This window comes from Choloepus didactylus, chromosome 10 (assembly GCF_015220235.1).
Source record: "Choloepus didactylus isolate mChoDid1 chromosome 10, mChoDid1.pri, whole genome shotgun sequence".
Taxonomy (NCBI): domain Eukaryota; kingdom Metazoa; phylum Chordata; class Mammalia; order Pilosa; family Megalonychidae; genus Choloepus; species Choloepus didactylus.
Window position 1 is genome coordinate 84,207,499 of NC_051316.1, and position 24,089 is coordinate 84,231,587.

Sequence of the window (24,089 nt, forward strand, 5' to 3'; positions counted from 1 at the left end):
ACGATTAGACTTTTAAAGAGAAGAGTTGCTTGGAGAGCTAGGGACTTTGGAAGTTTAAGTGTAAATGAAAATAATTGTCTCCATTTATAAAAGGCATGTAAACCATTTCCCCTCTCCCGTTTTCTTAGAGTGTTTCCTTGTAGATACAGTGAATCTGAGTCCTCACTCTAACCTTTGGAATAAGGATAAATCTCTCTAGGGATTAAGCCGGGTCTCAGTTTTTACAATTGGAGATATCTCCAAGGCTGTGGGCCAAATGACCTCTAGATCTATAAACATGTGCTTCTGGAATTAGCTCAAGGGTCTTTCATGAGATGTACAGGAGATATCACAAGGTGCAACCCTGTGGTGGTTTGGAACATAGGCACCCTAGAATGTTTTTCAAGCTAATCCTTCCCTGTGGGTGTAAATTTACTTGAAGTAAAACCTTTTGATTAGGTTACTTCAGTTAAGGTGTGGCCCAGGGTGGGTCTTAATCCTTTTACTGCAGTCCTCTATAAAAGAATGAAATTCTCTTCCAGCAAGAAGCTGAAAGCAAGGAAACCTGGAAGAGAAGGGATTCGGCCATGTGCTTTGCCACGTGTCAGAGGAGTCCAGGATCACTGGCAGTTGCTCTTGAGGAAGAAAGCATGCCTAGATTTGGACATTTTCACAGCTTCAAAACTGTAAACTTGTAAGCTAATAAGTTGCCATAGTTAAAGCCAACACATTTCATGGTATCTGTTTTGAGTGGCTTAGCTAACTAATACAAACCCTTTGTCTCTGGAGGAGACACTGTTCGTTCTCCTGCTTCATTTTAAATTATGTGAGATTTTTTTCCTAACTTTGCAGTCATTTTCAGGCTGTATGTTAGTGCTTACTCAATAAAAATTGTGTTCTCCCTCTCTTACTATATGGAGGTGTCTTTTTGTTGGCAGGATTGTTTTATTTTCCCAACAGGAGCAACACAACAGTCAATTAAAAAGGGGAAATTTTAGATGGTATAAATGTTACTACAATAAAAATTAACACAACTACAATGGCCATAGGACTGTGTGATGGTTAGGTTCATGTGTCAGCTTGGCCAGGTGATGGTGCCCAGGTGTCTGGTCAAGTAAGCACTGGCCTAACTGTTACTGCAAAGACTTTTATGGCTGGTTAATAAACCAGAAAGCTGGTTTATTAAATCATCAGTCAATTGATTGCATCTGTGGCTGATTACATCAATGAAGGGAGTCTTCTGCAATGAAAGAATTCAATCAGCTGGATTTAACCCAATCAGTTGAAGACTTTTAAGAGAGAAGAGAGAGAACTTCCATTTCTTCTTCAGCTAGCTAGCCTCTTCTGGGAGTTCATCGAAGACCTTCATTGGACTTGACAGTTTGCTGCCTGCCCTATATAATTTGGACTCGTGCATCTTGCCCTACAGAATTTGAACTCATGCATTCCCATAGCTATGTGAGATACTTTTATAAAATCTCATATTTACAGATATCTCTTGTTGGTTCTGTTTCCCTAGAGAACCCTGGCTAATACAGATGGTACTACATAAACAGCGAATCCTAATGTAAACAATGGAGACTATATTTAATAGTACAATTATAATAGTATTCTCTCATCCTTTGTAAGAAAGGAACCAATGCAAAATGTTAATAATGGGGGCGGTATATAAGAACTCTGTATTTTCTGCATGCTTTTACTGTAAACCTACTACTTATCTAGTAATAATAATAATAATAAACAAGGCAAATTATTTCAAATGGTTTTCCATGGCTCTTGATGAGTTGACAGATGTTACCAATACTGTTCAGTTATTTATTGGAGAAGTCAGGGCAGAGTTTGAAGTGACTGAAAAATTATCCTCTGTGAATAGTCTGCGTGGAACAATTGTAGGTGAAAATATTTTCAGACAAGGTGAGAAAACACTAATTCAGTACAACCTGATGTGGAATCTGTTAAAATGTATTACAACTGATGGTGGTAAAAATAGATGTGGAGCAGAAAAAGGCTTAGTTCAACAACTTTATAAAGCCTATGAAAATGTAATGTGTTTAAAGTATGTAGTTATTCATTGTGGAAAGTACTTTGTGGAGAATATTTGACTGTATAATATGTTATTAAACAAGAAGTATCAACATCACATTCATGGATTTAACCATCATCAGTTCTGTAATTTTTTGTCAGAAATAGAAGTTGAATATCTTGGCTTCCCCTACACACATCAGTTCAAAAGTAAAGTTTTATACTATTTTTTTAGCTCAGGGCTGAGATTGAACTTTTTCTGAGGGAGATAATAATTTCACTGTTATCAAATACTGAATGGCTTTGGAAAATAGCTTTTGCTGCAGACTTGATAATGTTTCGTAATGAATTCAACCTAAAATTACAAGGTAAAACACAATTTATATGTGAAACTTTCACTGCAGGGAAGTTACAAGTAACATAAAGCTGGCTTGTACATTACTCATGCTGTCAAAAGTTAAAACAAGAAGTGAGATCTCCATTCTCACATAAATTTTCATTGAATATGTTTTCCAAACTCAAACTATAGTTCCTGTAGCATTTTTTGGGGCCCTGATGCAAGAGGAAATTTCCGTATTTCAAAACTCATTTAACTGTGCAACTGAGGAGCTTCCACCCAATCTTCAATTGAAAATGATTAATCTGCAAAGTAATGACATGGTAACAGGAAAATATAAAGAGAGAACTCTAGTAGAATTTTATAAATGCTTTCCAAGTGATGAATGTGTTCAATTGAATCACATGCCTGAAGACTGTTATCAGTATTTGGGAGTACCTATTTTTGTGAAGACATTTTCAAACATGACATACATAAAATCTTACTACAGATCACCCTTAACAGAAACATTTACAATTTATTTTTAAAATTATTTTATTAGAGAAGTTGTGCGTTTACAATACCATCATGCATAAAATACAGGATTCCCATACACAACCTTGTATTACTATGGAATATCTGCATTTAAAAAATATTGTGTCTAAGAGCCTCCTCCCGAATGCCTCTTTGTTGCTTAAATGTGGCCCTCTCTCTCTAGCTAAGCCAACTTGGCAGGTGAAATCACTACCCTCTCCTTCTATGTGGGATCTGACACCCAGGGGTGTAAATACCCCTGGCAACGCGGAATATGACTCCCAGGGAGGAATCTGGATACAGCATCATTGGATGGAGAATGTCTTCTTGACCAAAAGGGGGATGTGAAATGAAATGAAATAAGTTTCAGTGGCAAAGAGATTCCAAAAGGAGCTGGTAGGTCACTCTGGTGGACACTTTTATGCACAATATAGATAATACTTTTAAAGTTCTAATGACTTGGAATAGCTAGCAGTAACTACCTGAAACTATTAAACTACAACCCAGAACTCTTGAATCTTGAAGACAATTGTATAAAAATGTAGCTTATGAAGGGTGACAATGTGATTGGGAAAGCCATGTGGATCACACTCCCCTTTGTCCAGTGTATGGATGGATGAGTAGAAAAACGGGGGCAAAAAACAAAACGAAAAATAAAACAAAGCAAAAAAAAACACCCAGTGTTCCTTTTTTACTTTAGTTGTTCTTTTTCACTTTAATTTTTATTCTTATTATTTTTGTGTGTGTGGTAATGAAAATGTTCAAAAATTAATTTTGGTGATGGATGCATAACTGTATGGTGGTACTGTGAACAATTGATTGTATGCTTTATATGACTGCTTGGTATGTGACTATATCTCAATAAAATTGAATTATTTAAAAAAAACAATTATACCATTTTTTAAATAGTAGTTACCTTTGTTACAATTAATGAAAGATTATTAAAATCATACTATTATCTATCATCCATGATTTACACTAGGTGTATTTTTTCCCCATGTACTACCATTCCAACTTAGCTCAGCCCCAAGACCAAAGAACATGCCAGGCACAGAGTTAGACATGAGTTTAATTAGGACTTAAAAACAGGAGATGGTCCCATTGTGATGGCCAGCCAAGGAGGGTGGTGAGTGCAAAGGGCAGCTTATAAGAGTTTAGGACAAAGACATTCCATAGGGTGTGAGAACAGTTTCAGCAGAGCCTCGTGACACAGGGATCTGGAGGTTTGTTATCAATAGTGATCAGAGGAGGGAAGTTTCGATGCTTTATGATACCATCTGTACAAACTTTCTTTCTTAAGAAGTTCTGATGACCTTCAACTTCTGTCCTGGTCAAGCAGGCTGCTATGTGCTATGGGGCCTTATTCCCCATTAAGGAGGGGGAACCTGGGCCTTGGATCTCCACAATCCACCCCCATGCAGCAGACCACATTGACCATAGGACAAGACATTCCATCCATATTCCACAACAGTGTAAGAGACCACATAACACTAGAAGTCCCCCACAGAGATAACAACCCTAAAAAGAGATGCCACCATGGCCAAGAATGGGAATTAAACTATTTAGACAAGGGGTCTGCAGATAATTGATCAACATTATGTATGTGCTTTTGCATGTGATTTAGAACTTGTGAAACATTGTACAAATGATTAGGAATATATTCCGAGAATTGCACATTAATTAAGGCACAGGTGCTGCCCTGTGCTGCAGTGAGGATATCTAAGGTCATTTTATTTTGTAAAACCATTTTCTAAGCTGTATGGTTTCCTCATTTAGCATTTTGAAATCATTAAGTGCTTGGGCAGTGCGATTGGCTAAAGCTGCCACATGTTTTTCAGTAACTATTGCATTCCCACCTGGTATAAGCATGACCAAAGGATAATACTACCAGGGAGTGCATTTTATTTTATATTTAGCTATAATCATTTCCCAATTATGAGGAGTATAGGGTGAAGAGTCATATAAGATAGCAGGGATATAGAGCTCTTCCCACATATAGTGTCCTATCCAGTTATAGGGTAAATAGGGCCAACCATAATGCTCACAGGTCCATAGCCATCCCTTAGGAAAAGGATATGCCCCATGTTGGTTGGAGATATTTTATTTTTATTTTTAATTCCATTTAATTGAGATATATTTACATACCATACAATCATCCATGGTGTACAATCAATTGTTCACAGTACCATTATATAGTTGTGCATTCATCACCACAATCAATTTTTGAACATTTTCATTACTATACACAAAAAAGAATAAGAATAAAAGTTAGAGTAAAAAAGAACACACAAAACATCCCATACCCCATTCCTCCCTATTATTCATTTATTTTTTGTCTTCATTTTTCTATTCATCTGTCCATACACTGTATAAAGGGAGCAGGAGCCACAAAATTTTCACAATCACATGGTCACACAGTGTAAGCTATATAGTTATACAATCATCTTCAACTGTTGAAGTTCAACAGTTTCAGATATTCCCTTCCAGCTATTCTAAAACACTAAAAACTAAAAAGGGATATCTATATAATGCATAAGAATAACCTCCAGAATGACCTCTCAACTCTGTTTGAGATCTCTCAGCCACTGAAACTTTATTTTGTTTCATTTTTCTTCCCCCTTTTGGTCCAAGAAGGCTTTCTCAATCCCATGATGCCAGGGCCAAGCTCATCCCCACAAGGCATGTCCCATATTGCCAGGGAGATTTACAACCCTGGGAGTCATCTCCCATTTACAGGGGAGGGCAGTGAGTTTACCTGCAGAGTTGGCTTAGAGAGAGAGGCCACATCTGAGCAATGGAAGAAGTTCTCTGGGGATGACTCTTAGGAACAATTTTAAGTAGGCTTAGCCTCTCCTTTGCAGTAACTAACTTCATAAGGGCAAGTCCTAAGATCGAGAGCTCGGCCTTCTAAATTGGTAGCCCTCAATGCTTCTGAGAATATCATTAATTCCCCTGGTGGGGAATTTTAATATTTCCACATTTTCCCTCAGTCCCTCAAGGGGGCTTTGCAAATACGTTTTTATTCTCTGCCCAAAATACTCTGGGATGTACTGGGGCTTCACAGTAACCTGTACAAATCAACCAGATTTCACTCCCTATTCAAAGTTCCATGTAATTATGTTGTTTGAATAAACTGACCATACAAGTTAAATTATATAATGTGTTACAAAAAATATAGATTTTGCACCTAATAAACATCTCTTCCTTTGGTCTCACACAGAAGTTGAAGTTTTAAAAACATCATCAAGATCATCCTTTACCCTTTAGTCTGTTTTACCTGAAGTCCTAACCAAGTCTATTTTGTTCATATCTCTAATTGAAGTCTGATCTCTTTTTTTAGACTCCTTAACACTTGCTGTATTGGGTAATGCTGACATTCATAGCTGCTGGACTCTGGCTCTGAGTCTCAGGTGTCACACAGATATCCAAAGTTCCAGGGATCGACCAGTTTATACACAAAGAACTCAGCATCTCAGAATTTAGAAATAGCCACCACAACTCAGGAATAGATATAACTGCTGGAAGAGCTTACAATCTAGGAGCCTTTAAAATAAGCCTTCCCCTGATAACCTATGATCTCAGACTCAATTCTCACGGTTTGCATATTATAGTTAGTCCATATTAGTAAGGCATTATAATGTTTTCCTTTTCATTTCTGGTTTATTTCACTCAACATACTGTCCTCAATGTCCATTCACCTCACGACTTCACTCCTTCTTGTAGCAGCTCAATATTCCATTGTATGTGTACCCCACTCACTATACACCATTTCATTCATCAGTGGATGTATCCTTAGGCCACCTGAATCCACTGCAGATAGTGAATACTGACACCATAAACCACACTGTGAAAATGTCCATTTGTGTCCCTTTTTTCAGTTCTTTGAAGTATATACCCAATAACCAAGTTGCAGAACCATATGGCAACCCCATGCTTAGCTTCCTGTGTAGCCACAACTCTGTCCTCCAGATGGGCTGCACCATTCTACTTCCCCACCAATGGTGATTAGGTACATCCCTTTCTCCACATTTTCTTCAGGACTTTTATCCCTCTGTTCATTTTTTAGATGGTTTTATTCACACATCATACAGTCCATCCTAAGTAAACAATCAATGGTTCCCTGTATAATCACATAGTTGTGTGTTTACCACCACTCTCTATATAAGAACATTTCCATTTCCTCCATAAAAAAGAGGAAGAGGTGAAAAAAGTAAAAAGAAAAAAGAAAAAGAAAGAAAAAAAAGATGACAACTAAAAAGCAACAAAAGAAAAAATAAAGTTAAAATAAAATACAATAAGAAAGTCAGACAACAGCACCAACACCAAGAATCCCATACCCCTCCCTTATGTCCCCCTCTTATAGACATTTAGCTTTGGTATTTTGCCTTTGTAACAATTAGTAGAAGCATATTACAATGTCACTGTTAACAGACTCTAGTTTGCATTGATTGTATTTTTCCCCAACACCACTCCATTTTAACACCTAGCAAAGTTGACATTCATTTGTTCTCCCTCATGTAAACACATATTTGTACATTTAATCACAATCATTGACCACTCTAGGTTTCATTAAGTTATACAGTCCCAGGCTTTTATCTTTCCTCTTTCCTTCCGGTGTCCCACATGCTCCTAACATTCCTCTTTCAACCATACCCAGTCATCTTTGTTCAGTGTACTTACATTGCTGTGCTATCATCACCCAAAACTGTGCTCCAGACCTCTCACTCCTGTCTTTTCCTATCTGTCTGTAGTGCTCCCTTTAGTATTTCCTGTGGAACAGGTATCTTGTTTTTGTCTGTTTGACAGAGAATATTTTAAACTCTCCCTCATATTTGAAGGACAGTTTTGCTGGATATAGGATTCTTGGTTGGCGGTTTTTCTCTTTCAGTATCTTGAATATATCACACCACTTCTTTCTTGCTTTCATGGTTTCTACTGAGAAATCCACACATAGTATTATCAAGCTTCCCTTGTATGTGATGGATCACTTTTCTCTTGTTGCTTTCAGAATTCTCTTAGTCTTTGACATTTTGTGTAGGTTTATTTGGATCTATTGTCTTTGGGGTATGCTGCACTTCTTGGATCTGTAATTTATGTCTTTCATAAGAGATGGGAAATTTTCAGTGATTATTTCCTCCATTATTGTTTCTGCCCCCTTTCCCTTCTCTTCTCTGGGACACCCATGACATGTACATTTATTTGTTTCATGTTATCATTCAATTCCCTGAGACACTGCTCATATTTTTCCATTCTTTTCCCTATCTATTCTTTTTGTGTAGGATTTCAGATGTCCTGTCCTCCAGTTCATGAATCTTCTCTCCTTCCTCTTCAAATCTGCTGTTGTATGTCTCCATTGTGTTTTTCATCTTTGTAATATGCCTTTCATTCCCATAAGTTCTGCCAATTGTGTTTTCAAACTTCTGAGTTCTTCCTTATATTTGCCCAATGTCTTCTTTATACCCTTTATCCATTTCACCATAACCTCCCTCAAGTCACTGATATGATTTTTGAATTGATTTAGGCGATTCGTTTGATTAATAATTAGTTATTTCAATTCCTGTATCTCAGTTTAAGTGTGAGTTTGTTCCTTTGACTGGGCATATCTTCATTTTTTTCTAGTAGGATTTGTAATTTTTGTTGTCTAGGCATCTGGTTTCCTTGATTATTCCAATCAGATTTTCCCAGACCAGAAGGGCCCAGGTCTCAGGAGGAGGCTGTATTCAGTATCAGGTTTCTGGTTATATGCTGAGATCTCAGCTGTTCTCCCCATTCCAGGCTGGTGTATGATGTGTGTCCAGTCACAGATGTCCCCCAACTGTTGTTCCAGACTATTTACTAGTTGTTCCTGGCTATTTACTAGTTACTTTAGAGGAGTAACTAAATTCCATACCACTCTATGCTGCCATCTTGCCCAAATATCTCCAGAGGGTTGGAGATATTTTGCCAGTGGAAGAGACTATTTTTTTTGTAGTTTAACAGTAAAATTACACATTTTGGGGGGTAGTCACCCCACATTATGAATTTCATCAAGTCATTCTATACAGACGGGGCAACATGGTTTACTGTTACAGCTTCTTCCATCAGCTACCTTAAACTGTCATATATAACATACTCTAATACAGGTTGGGACTTGTTCACTTGTTCCTGCAAAAAAGAGGAGACGTGAACCCCAGTCTCATTATAGGATGGTAGTTGGATTTCAATCTTAAATGAGAAGATTTTTTTTTCAGATTTTCTGATACACTAACTTTGCTAGGCCAGCAGGGTATTCCATGCAGTCCAATTCATAAAGATCACAATTCAAGGAAGGTGGGTAGTGCCTGAAGATGGCAAGTCTGTGCAAACTCAACATTGGGTTGATTATGGGCATGAGTTACCACTGAAGCCCACTGTAGGAAGGTGTTTGCTAGGGTGCTATGGGTGAAAAGAAAGATGATTATGGAGAACAATAAGGGGTGATTCTTTCTGATTTAGCAATATACTTGATAGAATTCCATTGATTGATAAGAAGATCTAGGCAGAGGAACATTATGGGGAGGTTTTAAATACCGGATATTCTCCCCCTGCAAATTTTGAGAGCCCTCTACCATTACATTAATTTTTAATTTGGGCATAAGAAGGGTCCACATAGTCTTGCATAAAGTTCCCATAGAATAGGAAGCCTTGGATTGGTGATAAAGATTTTAATGGGCATTTCTTATAAAAACTGAGGTCTTATTTCAATATTTTGGGTAACTCCTATTACCCAGGGACTTAGGATTCTTAGCCAATGTGGCAATATAGGCCAGCACCAAGGCCAATTGACCTGTTTAGTGTAGGAAACAACAAATTGTTATCATCCCCCTTTTTAGGCTGTTAAGTCACTGGCCCTTTAATTTGTATCCTCAGGGCCTGCATGGGTCCTGTTATTAGCATTTCAATAGAAGCTGGAATTCAGCTTGCAGTGTGAAGTTTAGGCAGGTTAGGGCCTGATAAAGCCTTTTAGTCCACTGCTGCAAGGACCTCTTATTATCTTTTAGCAGTTTCTTTAAAAACCATTCATTCTTTCAATAAGGCCTGCACCTGTGAGATTCTATGGCAGCTGGAACACTCCTATGATGTCCTGATCCATGGTCCAGAATTTTTCTAATGAAATGGGTCCCCCCATCACTGTCTATCTGTGTAGGTATGTTATATAGTACACTTATTCTTTCCAAACAATGTACGGTGGTCTGCTGGTTCGCCTTCCCTGCTGGGAAAGCTAACAAAAGTCCCGTAGCCATGTCCACAGCAGTGAAAGCATACTTTGCCCCTCTGGGAGCAGAAAGGGACAAATGTAGTCCACTTGCCACCACATCACTGGGATTTGTGACCAGCCGATATGTCCCATCTGGTGTGGTAGCCTACATGGTTGACACAGGGAGCATGAAGGGCACTCTTTATTGATGTCCAGTAGGTGCTGGCACATGATTGGCAGCTGGAACTGCTGAGCCAGATGCTACAGGGTTTGATATATCCTTGGTGTCTGCTTTTTTGATGAAGCCATTCTGCTACTTCCCTGGTTTCAGCTGTGCTGCACTGAACCTATGTGAGTGCATCTGCTCCCATATTCCCAGGTACTAGTTGGGAGTGTGGGCAGGGACATGATAAACAGTTACCTTTTATCACTGGCAGGTGTCCTAGATGTCTTTCCACAATTCTTGTCCCCAGAAAAGGTGATCTATGACTGTCCATTGTTTCTGCTTCCAGGTTGCCACACAGGTCATAAAGCCTTTGTAAACAGCCCAGCTGTTAGTACAGACAGTGTGTTTCCTGGTTCATGCACTATTGCCATCCACATTGCTCTTAACTCAGCCCATTGACTACTTTGCATAGTATCAGTCTCCCACTATATAGTTTCAGTACTGGGTTGCACTTCCACAGCTGTCCCTGTGGAGGCTGCCCACTATCAGACCCATTAGTGTACCAAGCAGAGTTGGGAATGGTACCTGTGCTTTCTATAGTGGGCATTTCAACAGCTATTTCAGCTGTAGAAACTCTAGCTGTTGAATCTTCTATATAGGACACAGGTCCAAGAATCTCATGCATTTTTTCCCCAGAGGGCTGATATTGAAAAAGCTGTGCTGTAGCAGGTAGGCTTCCCATTTGGTCAGTGTGCTTAGTTGGGCAATGCCAGTGTGGCTTAGAAACTGTGCTGGTTATCCACCCCTGAATGGGTATGACTGTTTTCAAGGTGACTGGGCATCTTTATGTCAGTCTCTCCACTTGCAATAAGGCATTATATGCGGCACATAATTTCTTTTCCAGGGGTCTGTATTTCAATACTGCCCTTCCCCATAATTGTGACCAAAAGCCAAGGGGCATTCATTTAGAATGTTGCTTCTGCCACAGACCCCACCCAAAGCCAATATTAGTGCTGGCTACATCCAATTCATAGGGTTGGTCTAGTTCTACACCCTCCACTGCTTGTGCCTGTGCTATAGCCCTTTTTTCCTTTTCAGAAGCAGCCTGTTGAGAGGTGTTCCATTCCCAGGGATGGCCTTTCCTAATTAAAACATACAATGTTTTTAATATTTTGGCTAAGTGAGGAACAAATGTTTCCAATACTCCAACTACTCTAAGAAAGCTATTAGTTGTTTCAGCATTTGCGGTGTGGGGAAACATTGCATCTTATTAATTACAGCAGAAGTTATAGTTTTTGTCTTACCTAAATATATAACACCCAAGAATTTATCAGAGCAGCCAGGGCCTTGAAGTTTGTTGCAATTGACTGCCCATCCCTGACTCCCAGTGTGAGATAGCAATGAGCCTAAGGCTTCTTTTAATTCTGAAAGAGAGTTACTGGTTAACATGACATCATCAACATGGTGATATAGAGTTACACTTGTGGGGCTTTTCCACTTAGCCAAATTCTTTGCCATGAGACTGTGGCAGATGGTTGGGCTATGTACCTAGCCTTGGGGAAGCACAGCAGAAGTCCATTGTTGGAGACCCCAAGGGAAGGGGAATGCAGGCTGGTTTGATTTTTCTAGGGAGATACCAAAGAAAGCATTACCAAGATCCAACACAAAATGATATTGACACAATTGAGTACTAATTTTTTGTAATAAACCAGCAATGTTTGGGAATGTGGCATAGAGTGGTGGTGTTATATTGTGTGCCAGCTTGGATATATTATGTCTGCCAAAAGCCATATTCTTTAATGGCAATCTTGTGGGGGCAGATTAATTAATCTTTTTGATTAGGGTGTGACCTCTTTATTGAATGTTTCCATGGAGATTTGGCCCTGCCCATTCAGCATGGGTCTTGATTTGTTTACTGGAGTCCTTTGAAAAGAGCTACACAGGCCCAGACTGCTACAGATACTTTGGAGATGCTAGCCCAGAGTTTGCTCTGGAGAAGCTAAGAGAGACAAGCCCAGAGACATTTTGGAGAAAGCTGTTTTGAACCTAGAACCGTAGAGCAGATGCTAACCATGTGTCTTCCCAGCTAACAGAGGCTTTCTTTATGCCATCGGCCGCTCTTCAATGAACCATTAGCAAACTGGAACACCTTGTTTAACTCCTGATAATCTACTGTCATGTGCCATGTTCCATGAGGTATTCATACTGACCGTACAGGACTATTGAAAGGGCTATGGGTGGGTGTTATTATTCCCACCTGCTCCAACTCTTTGATAGTGGCTGAAATTTCTTGGTGCCCTCCTGGAAGTTTATATCGTTTTTTAGCCATGACCCTCTGAGGCAGTGGTATTTTTACAGGAGAATATTTTGACTGCCCCTTTAAGACCACTTTGATCACGCTACTCCAGAGGCAGAATTCCCTTATAGTGATCTACAACATGGCATTCTGTAGAAAATCAATTCTTAAAATGAATTCTGGAATAGGGGAAACATATACCACATAAACTTGGGGGGGGGGGCAATCTTTCAATTTGTAAAGTTAGACTGTGCCACTTTGCCTGGATTGTTTTCCTCCCATAGCCATCTATAGCCAGTACTGGCCTGTGGAATTGGGCTATGTTTCCATAGATTAAGGTACATTCTGCTCCCATATCTACTAATGTTAACAATTGCTGCTGGTTAGTAGAGGAACAGTAAATGCTTAAATTTTAAATTTTACATGTGGCCTTTTATCCTGGGGAATCCCAGCTACTGTTCTCCCCCAGGGATCTTGACCTCCCTCCTAGGGAAGAGAAAAGGGGGCTTGCCATGCCTTCTCCAGGGGACTGGAGGGTTCCAGCTCTTGGGATGATGTTTTCTTTCCTCACTTCCTTTCTCCCTGAGAGGCTTGGGAGCTCACCTTAGTAAATCTCTGGCCCTGAGGCAATTTGCTGTATGGTTTTACTAGAACTGCATTAGTTGCTTCTCTATAGCTTCTATTTCTGTGCCTGCAGCAATAAGATCCACCTACATCTGCTTGCAGGATACCTGATTAGGGCCATCATTCTCACAGGGAGCCTTTCCTACTGCCTTACTCCTGCCCCCTTTTCCCACAGCCTCTCGGACTCCCTAAGGTCAGCAGTAGCCTGAGTGGCAAGGGAAACGGGCTTGTCCTACTAGCAGACTTAGCATAGATACAAGAGACCCATAGTAATGTAATCATTGGGGGCAGTATGCAATACCATGTTTTTCATTTCTGCAGTAAAAATTCCAGTGACTTATGAAAGCCACAGCATAAATGGTGTGTTTTATTCCTAGCCCCTTTAAAACATTAGTAGCTCCTCCATATTTTTCCAATGGGGGATATTGTGCAGTATATCTCCTTCATTAGGCCATGCAGCCTTACACCCATCAACAAGCCATACTAAGGAGGCAGTTTTTGCATTAGCTGAAGTAGCATACAAGCACTGTAGTGAAGGGTGGGTTGTAATAGACTCCAATTTGCTCATCTCTGCTCCAGATAGCACTACCCCTCTGCTCTAGTGTCCCATAACTCCAGAAGCCAATTGGGTAGGGATTCCCTAATATTTTTTTTTTTTTTTTTTTTTTTTTTTGTCTATACTGCTGCCCTTCCTTCCATCTTTGCAAGTTTAGTCCTATCAATCCTTTCAGACTCATCTCCTGTACATGCTGGGTCCTTTGTGAAGCCTACCTTGATTCATTCCCCAGCTTCTTTTGAATTCCTCTAGTATATGACAGGCAATATAGTATCCTGGTTAATTGCTTGAGTTCCAGTGAGAGATGTTGCTGATTTGCATCCTGGCTTTTCCTCATTTTCCTTATCAAGAAAATGGAGATTAAAATAGTTATATCTTTATTGATTGAAATTTCGATTTCCAGCCTGGATTGCTCTCTTGGGTAAATTATCAACTACCTAATGGGTATGTCTGCAAGGCTATCCCACATACTCTCAAAATTAGTATGTGTACACCAAAGGAAATTATCTTCCTTCCCAAACCTATTCCTCCTAGATTTCCTATCAGTTAACTGTAGCATCATCCTTCTAGCCAACCTGACTTTAAAATTCTCTCCCTTGCCTTCATACCCAATCATTTGCTACAAAAGAAAAGCTGTTCTCTACTCCATATAAGTCACTGTGTACACTTTTAGCTCCTTAACACTGTCTCTTCCCCTCCACCTCAGTTCCAAATTTACTGCTCTAATTTAGTTCCTGCTCATTATCTCTCACAGATATTTCCTATCAGCTTATTACATAAAGGTTATAATGTAAGGAATGTGAGTTCCTTAAAGATAGGAACTATGCTTTGTTTACTTTTGTATCCTCTCACTATGGCTGACCTAAAAGATACTTACTAAATATCTGTTGACTTGAGTTATTAATGTTAAATTTATGGGTGGAGGTATTGGGAGACATTTCCCAAAGGATATGGGATTGCAGGAAGGGTAAGCTTTTTTTTTTTAAAATTCAGTTTGATCGAGATATATTCACATACCATAAAATCACCCATGGTGTACAATCAACTGTTCACAGTATCATCTTACAGTCATGCATTCATCACCCCAATCTATTTTTGAACATTTTCCTTATACCAGAAAGAATCAGAATCAGAACAAAAAATAAAAATAAAAAAAGAACACCAAAACCACCTCCCCATCCCACCCTGTTTTTCATTTAGTTTTTGTCCCCATTTTTCTACTCATCCATCCATACACTGGATAAAGGGAGTGCGATCCACAGGTTTTTCACAATCACACTGTCACCCCTTGTAAGCCACATCGTTATACAGTTGTCTTCAAGAGTGAAGGCTACCGGGTTAGAGTTTGGTAGCTTCAGATATTTACTTCTAGTTATTCCAATATATTAAAACCTAAAAAGTGTTATCTATATAGTGCGTAAGAATGTCCACCAGAGTGACCTTTCAACTCCATTTGAACTCTCTCAGCTACTGAAGTTTTATTTCGTTTCATTTCACATCCCCCTTTTGGTCAAGAAGATGTTCTCAATCCCATGATGCCAGGCCCAGATTCATCCCCAGGAGTCATATCTTGCATTGCCAGGGAGATTTACACCCCTGGGAGTCAGGTCCCACATAGGGGAGAGGACAGTGAGATCACCTGTCAAGGTGGCTTGGTTAGAGATAGAGGGCCACATCTGAGCAACAAAGAGGCACTCAGGGGGAGACTCTTAGGCACAATTATAAGCAGGTTTAGCCTCTCCTTGTAGCAACAAGCTTCATAGGGGTCAGCCCCAAGACAGAAGGCTCAGCACATCAAGCTGTCACTCTCCAATGTTTGTGAGAACATCAGCAAGAATCCAGGTGAGGACATCCAACACCTCTGCATTCTCCCCCAGCTCTTCAGGGGGGCCCTAAATATATATTTTTATTTGCCACCCAAATTACTTTAGGATGTGTTGCTATTTCATTCTAATCTATACAGACCTACCATAGCTCACTTCCTATTCAAAGTTCCATGTAATTGTAGTGTTTGAACAAACTGACTATAGAAGTTATATTGTTTAGAAAATATAGATCCTATACCAAATAAACATCTCTTCCCTTGGTCTCACATGGAAGTTGAAGTTTGAACACAGTCAGTTTCAACCTTTAAGGAAGGATAAACTTTTAATGGGTTTGACTTAAAGATAGTAAAAAAGTTGGTAAAGAATGTTCCCCTGCCATAGAGTCCTTATCATAGTCCAGCCTAGGGACTCCCAAAAAGGCAGTGTGCCAGTTTGTATATATTATGTCCCCCAGAAAAAGCCATATTCTTTGATGCAATCTTGTGGGGGCAGATGTATTAGTGTTGATCAGGTTGGAACCTATTGGTTCAGTGTTTCCATGGCAATGTGACTCAATCAACTGTGGGCAAGACCGTTAATTGGATTATTTCCATGGAGGTGTTGCGCCACCCATTCAGGGTGGCTCTTTATCGGATCACTGGAGTACTTTAAAAAGAGTCACACAGGCCAGAGCAGAGCAGCTACAGCCAAGAGGGACACTTTGAAGAATGCACAGGAGCCAAGAAAAGAGCTGGAACACAACTTGGGATTAGCAGATGCCAGCCACATGCTTTCCCAGCTAACAGACATTTTCTGGATGCCACTAGCCTTCCTTTGGTGAAGGTATAGTTGTTGACGCCATAGCTTGGACACTTTTATGGCCTTAAGACTGTAACTTTGTAACCAAATAAACCCCCTTTATAAAAGCCAATCCATTTCTGGTGTTTTGCAAAAGGGCCGCATTAGCAAACAGGGCCAATCCTCGGTATTTTGACCTTACCCTTTTAAGATTTTCTGGTCCTCCTCATTACCTACTTTCCTTGCTCTCCCTCTCCCTTCTCCTCATTTCCTGGGTCTCTGATAGAAAGTCCTTGCTGTCAGCTACCTCCCAGCTAAATCTAAGTGTGAACTCCTTTTAAATGCTGAAGAATTTTGAGATATTGTACTGGACTAACTAGTTTAGAGAGTAGGGCACAGAGGCTCTGGTTCTTCATCCCTATTTGTGTTGCTCCCCCAAAGATACCACCTACCTTGCTGATGAGGGTAAATGCCTGGAGGGCAGAGAACCTTACAGCCTTCTTCTTCTGCATTTTCCCTTTAAATCTGGGATGCCTTGGAGCCTGCATCACCACATCCAGATAGTGACTCTTGCTCTGCTTAGCCCTTCTTTACCTCTCAGCCACCCCTCCCCCCACCCCACCCCCATTGTCCACAACCTAAGTAATAATGAACATGTATTGGATATTTAGTATGTACCAGGTATTTTAAGTGCATTAATAAGGTTTCCTCATTTAAACCTCAAAACTGTCTTATGAAGTAGGTACTATTATGAAGTAGGTACTATTATTACTCCCTGAGAAACTGAGGCCAAAGAACTTCCCCAAGTTCACAAGTACCAGAGCTAGGAATGAAATTCAGGTATGATAGGCAGATTTCTAAGATGGCCTCCAAAGACCCCTGCCTCCTGGTAGTATGCATGCCCTGTGTAATCCCCTTCCCTTAACTGTGGGCTGGACCTAGTGATTTGCTTGTGACAAACAGAATATGACAAAAAAGATGGATGGGATATTACTTCTGTGGTTAGATTGTGAGGATTGTGACCTCCGTCTTGCTAGCAGACTAGATTGCCTTTTCAGATTGAATGCTTTGATGAAGCAACCTGCCATGTTGAAGAGGCCCACATGCAAAGGAACTGAGGCCCTCAGTCCTGTGAGGAACTGATTCCAAGTACACATGAGTGTACTTGGAAGTGGATCCTTTCCCAATCAAGCTGACACCTTGTTTGCAGCATGTCAGAGTCCCTAAAGCAGACAGGGACTCAACTAAGCTGTGCCTGCATTCCTAGTTCACACAAACTGTGAGATAATAAATATTGTTTTAAGACACTAAATTGTGGTGTGATTTGTTAGACAGCAATAGATAATATACCAGGTGAATCTCACTGGCTCCAAAGTCCATGCTCTTAACAATTTTATTGGGTTGTTTCCCACTATTCTATTCTGTTTCCCAGTGTTGAGTGACTTTCCATCCTTCCTTAGATGGCCTTTTCATCCTCTAGGTGAATCCCTGGTTCCATAAGAGTGCTTTTTTTTGTTTTTGTTTTTGTTTCTATGCCCAATCAGTCCCAGAATCCAGAAGTTTAGCTCCTTTTTAGTCCCTTGCTCTTGAAATATAGGACAGCTGGGGTAAGAGCTGGGTATTCTAACTCCCAGCAGCTAAGGGAAAGCCCATTGTCTTTGGGGTCAGACTTCTCTGTTGGTAGGGCTGGCTGAGTTGCCCTGCTCAAATCTTCCTCAGGTCATTTTTCCACATTTGTTAAACACTGGAAAGGTCAAGTCTTCTTGCCTTCTCCAGGCTCCTAGCTGTAGCATTTAGAGTGTAATTCTCTCATAGCACCTATTCCAGTGAGAGGAATCACATGATAACTGGTTTTGCTTTTGGAGGGCAAAGACCCTGTCAAATGAAGAAACGCTCCCTGGCTCTGGCAGGCAGAATCCCATGGGGACTTGAGGTTGCAAACGCTGAAACCTGAGTTGGGCTAATGAGGTCTTAGAAAGCGCTTAGTCTAGTCATTGCTCAACCCTGGCTGTACATTAGAATCATCTGGGGAGCTTTTAAAAAAATAGGACGCCTAGGGTCGACCCCAAACCAATTAAGTCAGAATTTTTGTGTGTGAGTGGGGATGGGGGATGGGGGTAGTTTGGGCCAGTACATCTATTATGTATCTTTCCTGCCTTCTGCTCTGGCCTTTTTCCTTTCCTCTCTCGTGCATATTCATCTTGCCAGAAGTTCTCTGCTTAAAATGCCCCTTCTTCCTCCATCCTTCATACAGTAAATATTTACTGAATTATCACTATATATTAGGCACTATTCCAGACGCTGACGGTACAATGGTCAACGTGAAAGATTTAAATGAGATCCTAGGTCTCCAGACATTGTATTTACGCTTAGTGTTTTTTTTTTTTTCTCCCTAATTGCTAATTAACACTTAGCAAATTCATGGTATGCCCCATAGTTTCTTGAATCATTACAGGAACGTACCCTGTAAGGGCTAGACTCCTTAAGGAAATCCAGTGGAAATTCTTCAATGAAAAGATTCCTTTCCTGGGTGGAAGCCCCACCCACATGGGAGGAGCAGAGGACAATTCCCGCCGCACACAGGTGAGCACAAACCTCGCCCCTCTCCGCTTTACGCTGTGTTTAAGCTGCCCAAGGTCTCTCACAGAAGGAAAGCGGAAGGGAACCCCGCCTCCTACGATCTCGTTTGGGGGCGGAGTCAGTGGACTGGGCGTGAGTTGATTGGCTGGGGGGCGGGGCGCTCCGCCCGCGCTCTCGCACGTATCCCGGGTGGAGTGACGGGAAGGAGACCCTGTTGCTCCTGCCTCCCCGCGATGGCGCCGCCGTGCCGCGCCCAGTTTCCCGTCTGCGGGCCAGTACCCACTGCTCTCTGGAGCTCTCTCAGACTGTGAAAGGGGGCGGGTCCGAGGAAGCGGCGGGACGCTGCCAGCCACCCGGACCATGAGGAGCGGCCAGACCTTTGGGGCCGAGAGCGGGAGCAGCCGCGGCACCTGCTGAGAGGAAGGAGGGAGCGGCCCCGTGCGGCGGCGCGGCTGGAGCGCGGCGGAGGCTCGCTGGCGCCTCGGCCATGTCGCTGCTCTGTGTGCGCGGTGAGTGCGCGGACTAGAGGGGGTGGTCGGCGAGGGGTTCCCTATACGATTCCGGTGGGCGTCGTTACCGCTTCTCCCAAACTTCACTTCCCATCCGTGCTGTAGAGGACAGTTATATGAACAACCATTTATAAACATTTCAGGTGTTCTTTCCACCCTTTCTTGTTTTTCTCCACACTCCTGCGAGGGTCTGTTAACTCTCTCATTCCGGTAGCCATGGGACAGTGTTGTTTGCTCACAGATCCACATCCTTTTCAACAATGCCTGGGACTCTCTAATGACAGTAGATGAACTGGCAGACCACGGATGGTGTCCATCCATAGTAGGCATTCTCCGATTATTCTTTTCTTCCTCCCTCCACCGTAAAACGACAGTCGGCTTAGTAGCAGGTTCTTTTATCACTCTTTGAACGCTTAGTGGTACAGCTGTCACATCCCTTCCTCCGGTGTATTTTTTTTTTTTTTTTGCTTGTACCCCTTTGTTGCTTATCCTGCCTCCTTCTTCCCTGGCCTGTATGCTAAGCTAAGATTATTCTCACATTCGGTTTGTAAATGTGTGTTGGCTGCTCTCCTTTCTGAGCAGAACGTAAGAGGTATGCTATTTCTTTTTTAATCTTCCATCTGAGTAACTCAAGGTGAAAGGCCTTTATTGCTTTTCACTGAGGACACTTGACCCATCTAAGAAGCTATCTTAAGGCAAGAGGTTTGGAATTTAAGAGACAAGGTGCATAGAGTAAACTCAATGAGGATAGGGACTGTTAATGGTTTTTGTATTCCCAGTGCCTGACATAATAGAAATTCAGTGCTGGTGTTGAATGAATGCAAGGATGTGATTTTAGAGAGATTATCTGATCAGAAAAAGCAGGGTTTGGATTACCAGTTGAGTTTGGTCTTGGGAAATAAAAGTTACAGCCTCTCATTCTATAGATTGTGATGGGATGCTGTGATTTGATTTTGAGAGAGAACTTGCTGACTAGAGCCTTCAGTAGAGTGTTTTCCCTGCACCTTTTGCTGGATAGTTGGAGTTCATGTTTCCTTTGGCACCAATGATTAAGAAGCATTGTTGTTATTTGTGATCTTTCTGATAACAGTGTTTCCCCCAGCTTTTGGGAAAAAGGAACTGCTTTACCCTGTTCTTTTCCACTGTTTTGTTAAATCTGCTTTAATCCAAAATGGATTTGGCTGTTTCCGGGGATTATGAGACACACAGAATTTTTTTTTCTTTCATGGTTGATTTTTTTTTTTTTTTTTTTTTTGTGTGTTGAACTAGTTGAGTTTATTTTTTATTTTTTTTTAAATTTTATTTTGAAATAAATTCAAACTTACAGGAACAGTTGCAAAAACAATAAAAACCCCATACACAGAACTCCAGCTGATTTTTTATTAATGAGAATTTTCCTTTGCTTTTCTCTCAGCAGCTGGAGATCCATTCATTCCTTTAGAGTCCTGCTATAGGATTTGGGAGAGTTGGGTTTTGCAACATCTCTTGGACAGTTTGTTAACTCTTTACTGCCACAGAGCATTACTTTCATAGTCCTTATGAAGGACTCTTTAGGCAGAAGTATTTGTAAACCAGTAGATACTTTTAACTGAGTTTAAAGAACTTCAAAGAAGGAACTGCTACCGTTTTCATTTTTTCTAGTATTAGGTAGCTTTCATTGTCTAGAAATTCTGCTATTTAGCTAACTGCTTCCCTTTTAATATTACATTAGTCAAGTATTTCTTCTTTTGAACCCTTGGGAATGGAGGCCAGCAGGTCATTTTCTTTTGAATGGAGATCCTGAAGATTAATTATTGAAACAGCTACTTTGTATACAACTATTCATATTAAATGGCAAAGTATTTACCCTGGGAAAACATACAGAAATAGAATAAAACAAATCTTTCTAAAATTACATTCTTTGCATTGTGTTTTGGCAGTAGGGATGTTATTCATATTCTGAAAGTAGCCTGTGTAATGATATTGTTCAATTTCAATTCATCTTGGAGTAGAATTGAGCTAGAAACGTTCTATGTAACCCAAGTTCAAACAGTAGTTAATTTGATTTAGAAATTGGTAAACTGGTATTGATTTAATCATATCTAAGCTCTCATCCAAGAAGTCAATTCCCTTGTCAAACCTTTGATAATGTAATATTGCATGCAGGTAAAGGCTCGCAATATTTTGACACCTGCTCTCCTTTGTGGCCCTGTATTCTTGCATACTGTTACACAGATACTATGCTTTTGCACTAACTTTTTTCATTTTTGCCTCTGCACTATTCTGCATTTATATTCCTTGAAATACTCTTTCTGTATTTTTTTGCTTATCTAAGATTTATTCTTCATTTCCCAACTTAGAATGTACTTTCTTTGCTGTAAACTTCCTCATTTCCTCAGTCCACAGTGATCTCTTTCTTTTTTGAATTCTTAGAGGACTTATGTTCTGAATAGCACCACTAATTTGGCAATGAATCTTAATTCTGCCCGGTGACTGGCTTTGTATTGTTAAGTTTCAGACAAAGGAGGTAATAGCACTAGTCAGAGCGTATCTGGAATTTTGTGTTCAGTTTGGGGTATTACATTCTAAGAGGAACATTGAGAAACTATAGACTGTATTCAGAGATTGATTAGAATAATGAACAGTGTAGAAACCATTTGAGGAAGGTGGGAAGTTTAGTTTTGAGATTTAAGACGAGAAAGTCATAATGGTAGATGAAAACTGCTTAAAGGACTATCATGTGGAAAAAAAGATCATCTTTTCCTGTAGCTCCAGAGGACAGAACTAAATTGCAGGAAATTAAATTTTGGCTTAATTTAAGTGTGCTGGTTTGTATATATTATGTCCCCCAGAAAAAGCCATATTCTTTAATGCAATCTTGTGGGGGCAGATTAATTAATCTTTTTGATTAGGGTGTGACTTCTTGATTGAATGTTTCCATGGAGAGTTGGCCTCACCCCTTCAGGGTGGATCTTGATTAGTTTACTGGAGTCCTTTAAAAACAGCTGACACACAGAGAGCAGAGAGATGAAAAACGTCCTGGGATGTGCTAAGCCAGGGGACCCAGGCGCTTGCTGACGCTTGGAGAAGCTTAGAGATGCAGACAGAAGGACGTTTGGAGATGCTAAGCTAAGAGATGAAGCCCAAAGACATTTTGGAAAATCCATTTTGAAATGCAACCTGGGAGCCAAGGAACACAGATGCCAGTCATGTGCCTTCCCAGCTGACAGAAGTGTTCCAGATGCCATCGGCCATTCTTCATGAAGGTATCTTTTGTTGATGCCTTAGTTTAGACACTTTTATGGTGTTCCAACTGTAAATTTGTAACTGAATAAACCCCCCTTTATAAAAGCCAATCCATTTGTGGTATTTTGCATAATGGAACAGTAAACAGTCCATTAGCAAACTTATAAAAGCGAATCCATTTCTGGTATTTTGCATAATGGAGTAGTAAGCAGTCCATTAGCAAACTGGAACAGTAAGGAAGAATTTCATCAACTAAGTTTGTTCTTAAATGGAATGGACTGCTTATGAGGAAGTTGATTTTTTGACACAGAACACTTTAAGCAGAGATCAAATGAGTGGCTAAGAGCATTGTAAAAGGGATATTGACCTTGGGTAGAAGGTTAAACCACCCACTTACGGAATTCATTTAAGCCTTTTTTAGTCTTTAAATATCTGGGAGCAGCTTTCTCATAATACTGATATTTTTTTCTTCTGTAAGAGCCAGTACCACATGAGCAACTCCAGTATAGTAAATCAATAATTTTCTTTTATTTTTGTAGTGTTGGTGTTCATGGCTAATTTCTTCAAAGAAATTATAAGTACTTTGAGCACTGGGCCTTTCCATAATATTTCTTTGTAATTTCCACAGTGTTTATAACAGTGCTTACTCAGTTGAATAATTGATCTGGGGATCCCTCCACCCCTACCTTATTTGAACCAGAAATGGCTGCACTCAACTTGTTTAAAAAAAAACAAAACAAAACAACAGCAACAACAAGAACAAAACAAAAAACCAAAAAATAAATTTTGGGATTTTAAAAGCAGTATCTGCTAATGTACTGCCAATTATAGCAATGTATTGTTAATTATAGAAAATTGAGAAAATGTAGGAAAGTCTAAAAAGGAAAGTAAAATCTTCCTAGTCCTACCATCTAAAAACCATTGTTGACTTTTTTATTAATTGCTTTTGTTGGTTTCCTTGTGTTTTTATGATAAAGGTAATATATGTGCATGATAACAAATTTGAACAGCTTAGGGTATAAAGTGAAAAGGAAAAAGCTCTCCTGTTCCCAGCCCCTATTCTCAGTGCCTAGACATAACTACTCTTTACTGTTTCTTTCATGTCCTTCCAGAAGTTTTCATTACATATGAGTATAGATAACAATTGAATGTGCATAGTTCTTCTGCTTTTTTTTTTTTAACTGAGTGATATATCATGGAATATTTTCCTGTCAACTCAATGTGCATCTGTATCACTCTTATTCATGGCTGAGGAGTATCCCATTACGTAAACATTCATAATTAACCAGTTTCATATTGGTGGACACTCAGGATATTTTTTTTTTCTTTTTGCTATTACAAACAGTGCTGCAATGAACATCTTTGTAGATGACTTTCTGGGTGTTTGGAGATCTCCAATCAGCTCTCCACCTGTACTTTCTGTGTGGTTTGTCCATTGCTGTTTTCCTTGGTATAATAATTAC

At 40.1% G+C, this 24,089-nt stretch overlaps 1 protein-coding gene across 4 annotated transcripts in view; it reads left to right on the plus strand.

The window, feature by feature from the left end:
- Positions 1-19,089: 19,089 nt before the first annotated feature.
- UNC13B (unc-13 homolog B) overlaps positions 19,090-24,089 on the plus strand; it is a 322,323-nt gene continuing 317,323 nt past the window's right edge. For 2 of the 4 annotated variants that reach the window (XM_037850969.1, XM_037850970.1), the window contains exon 1: positions 19,090-19,401. In XM_037850969.1, the coding sequence (XP_037706897.1) occupies positions 19,380-19,401 (22 nt within the window). In that variant the 5' untranslated portion in view covers positions 19,090-19,379. The remainder of the gene's footprint in view (positions 19,402-24,089) is intronic. The other 2 variants (XM_037850971.1, XM_037850973.1) reach the window with 1 other exon arrangement.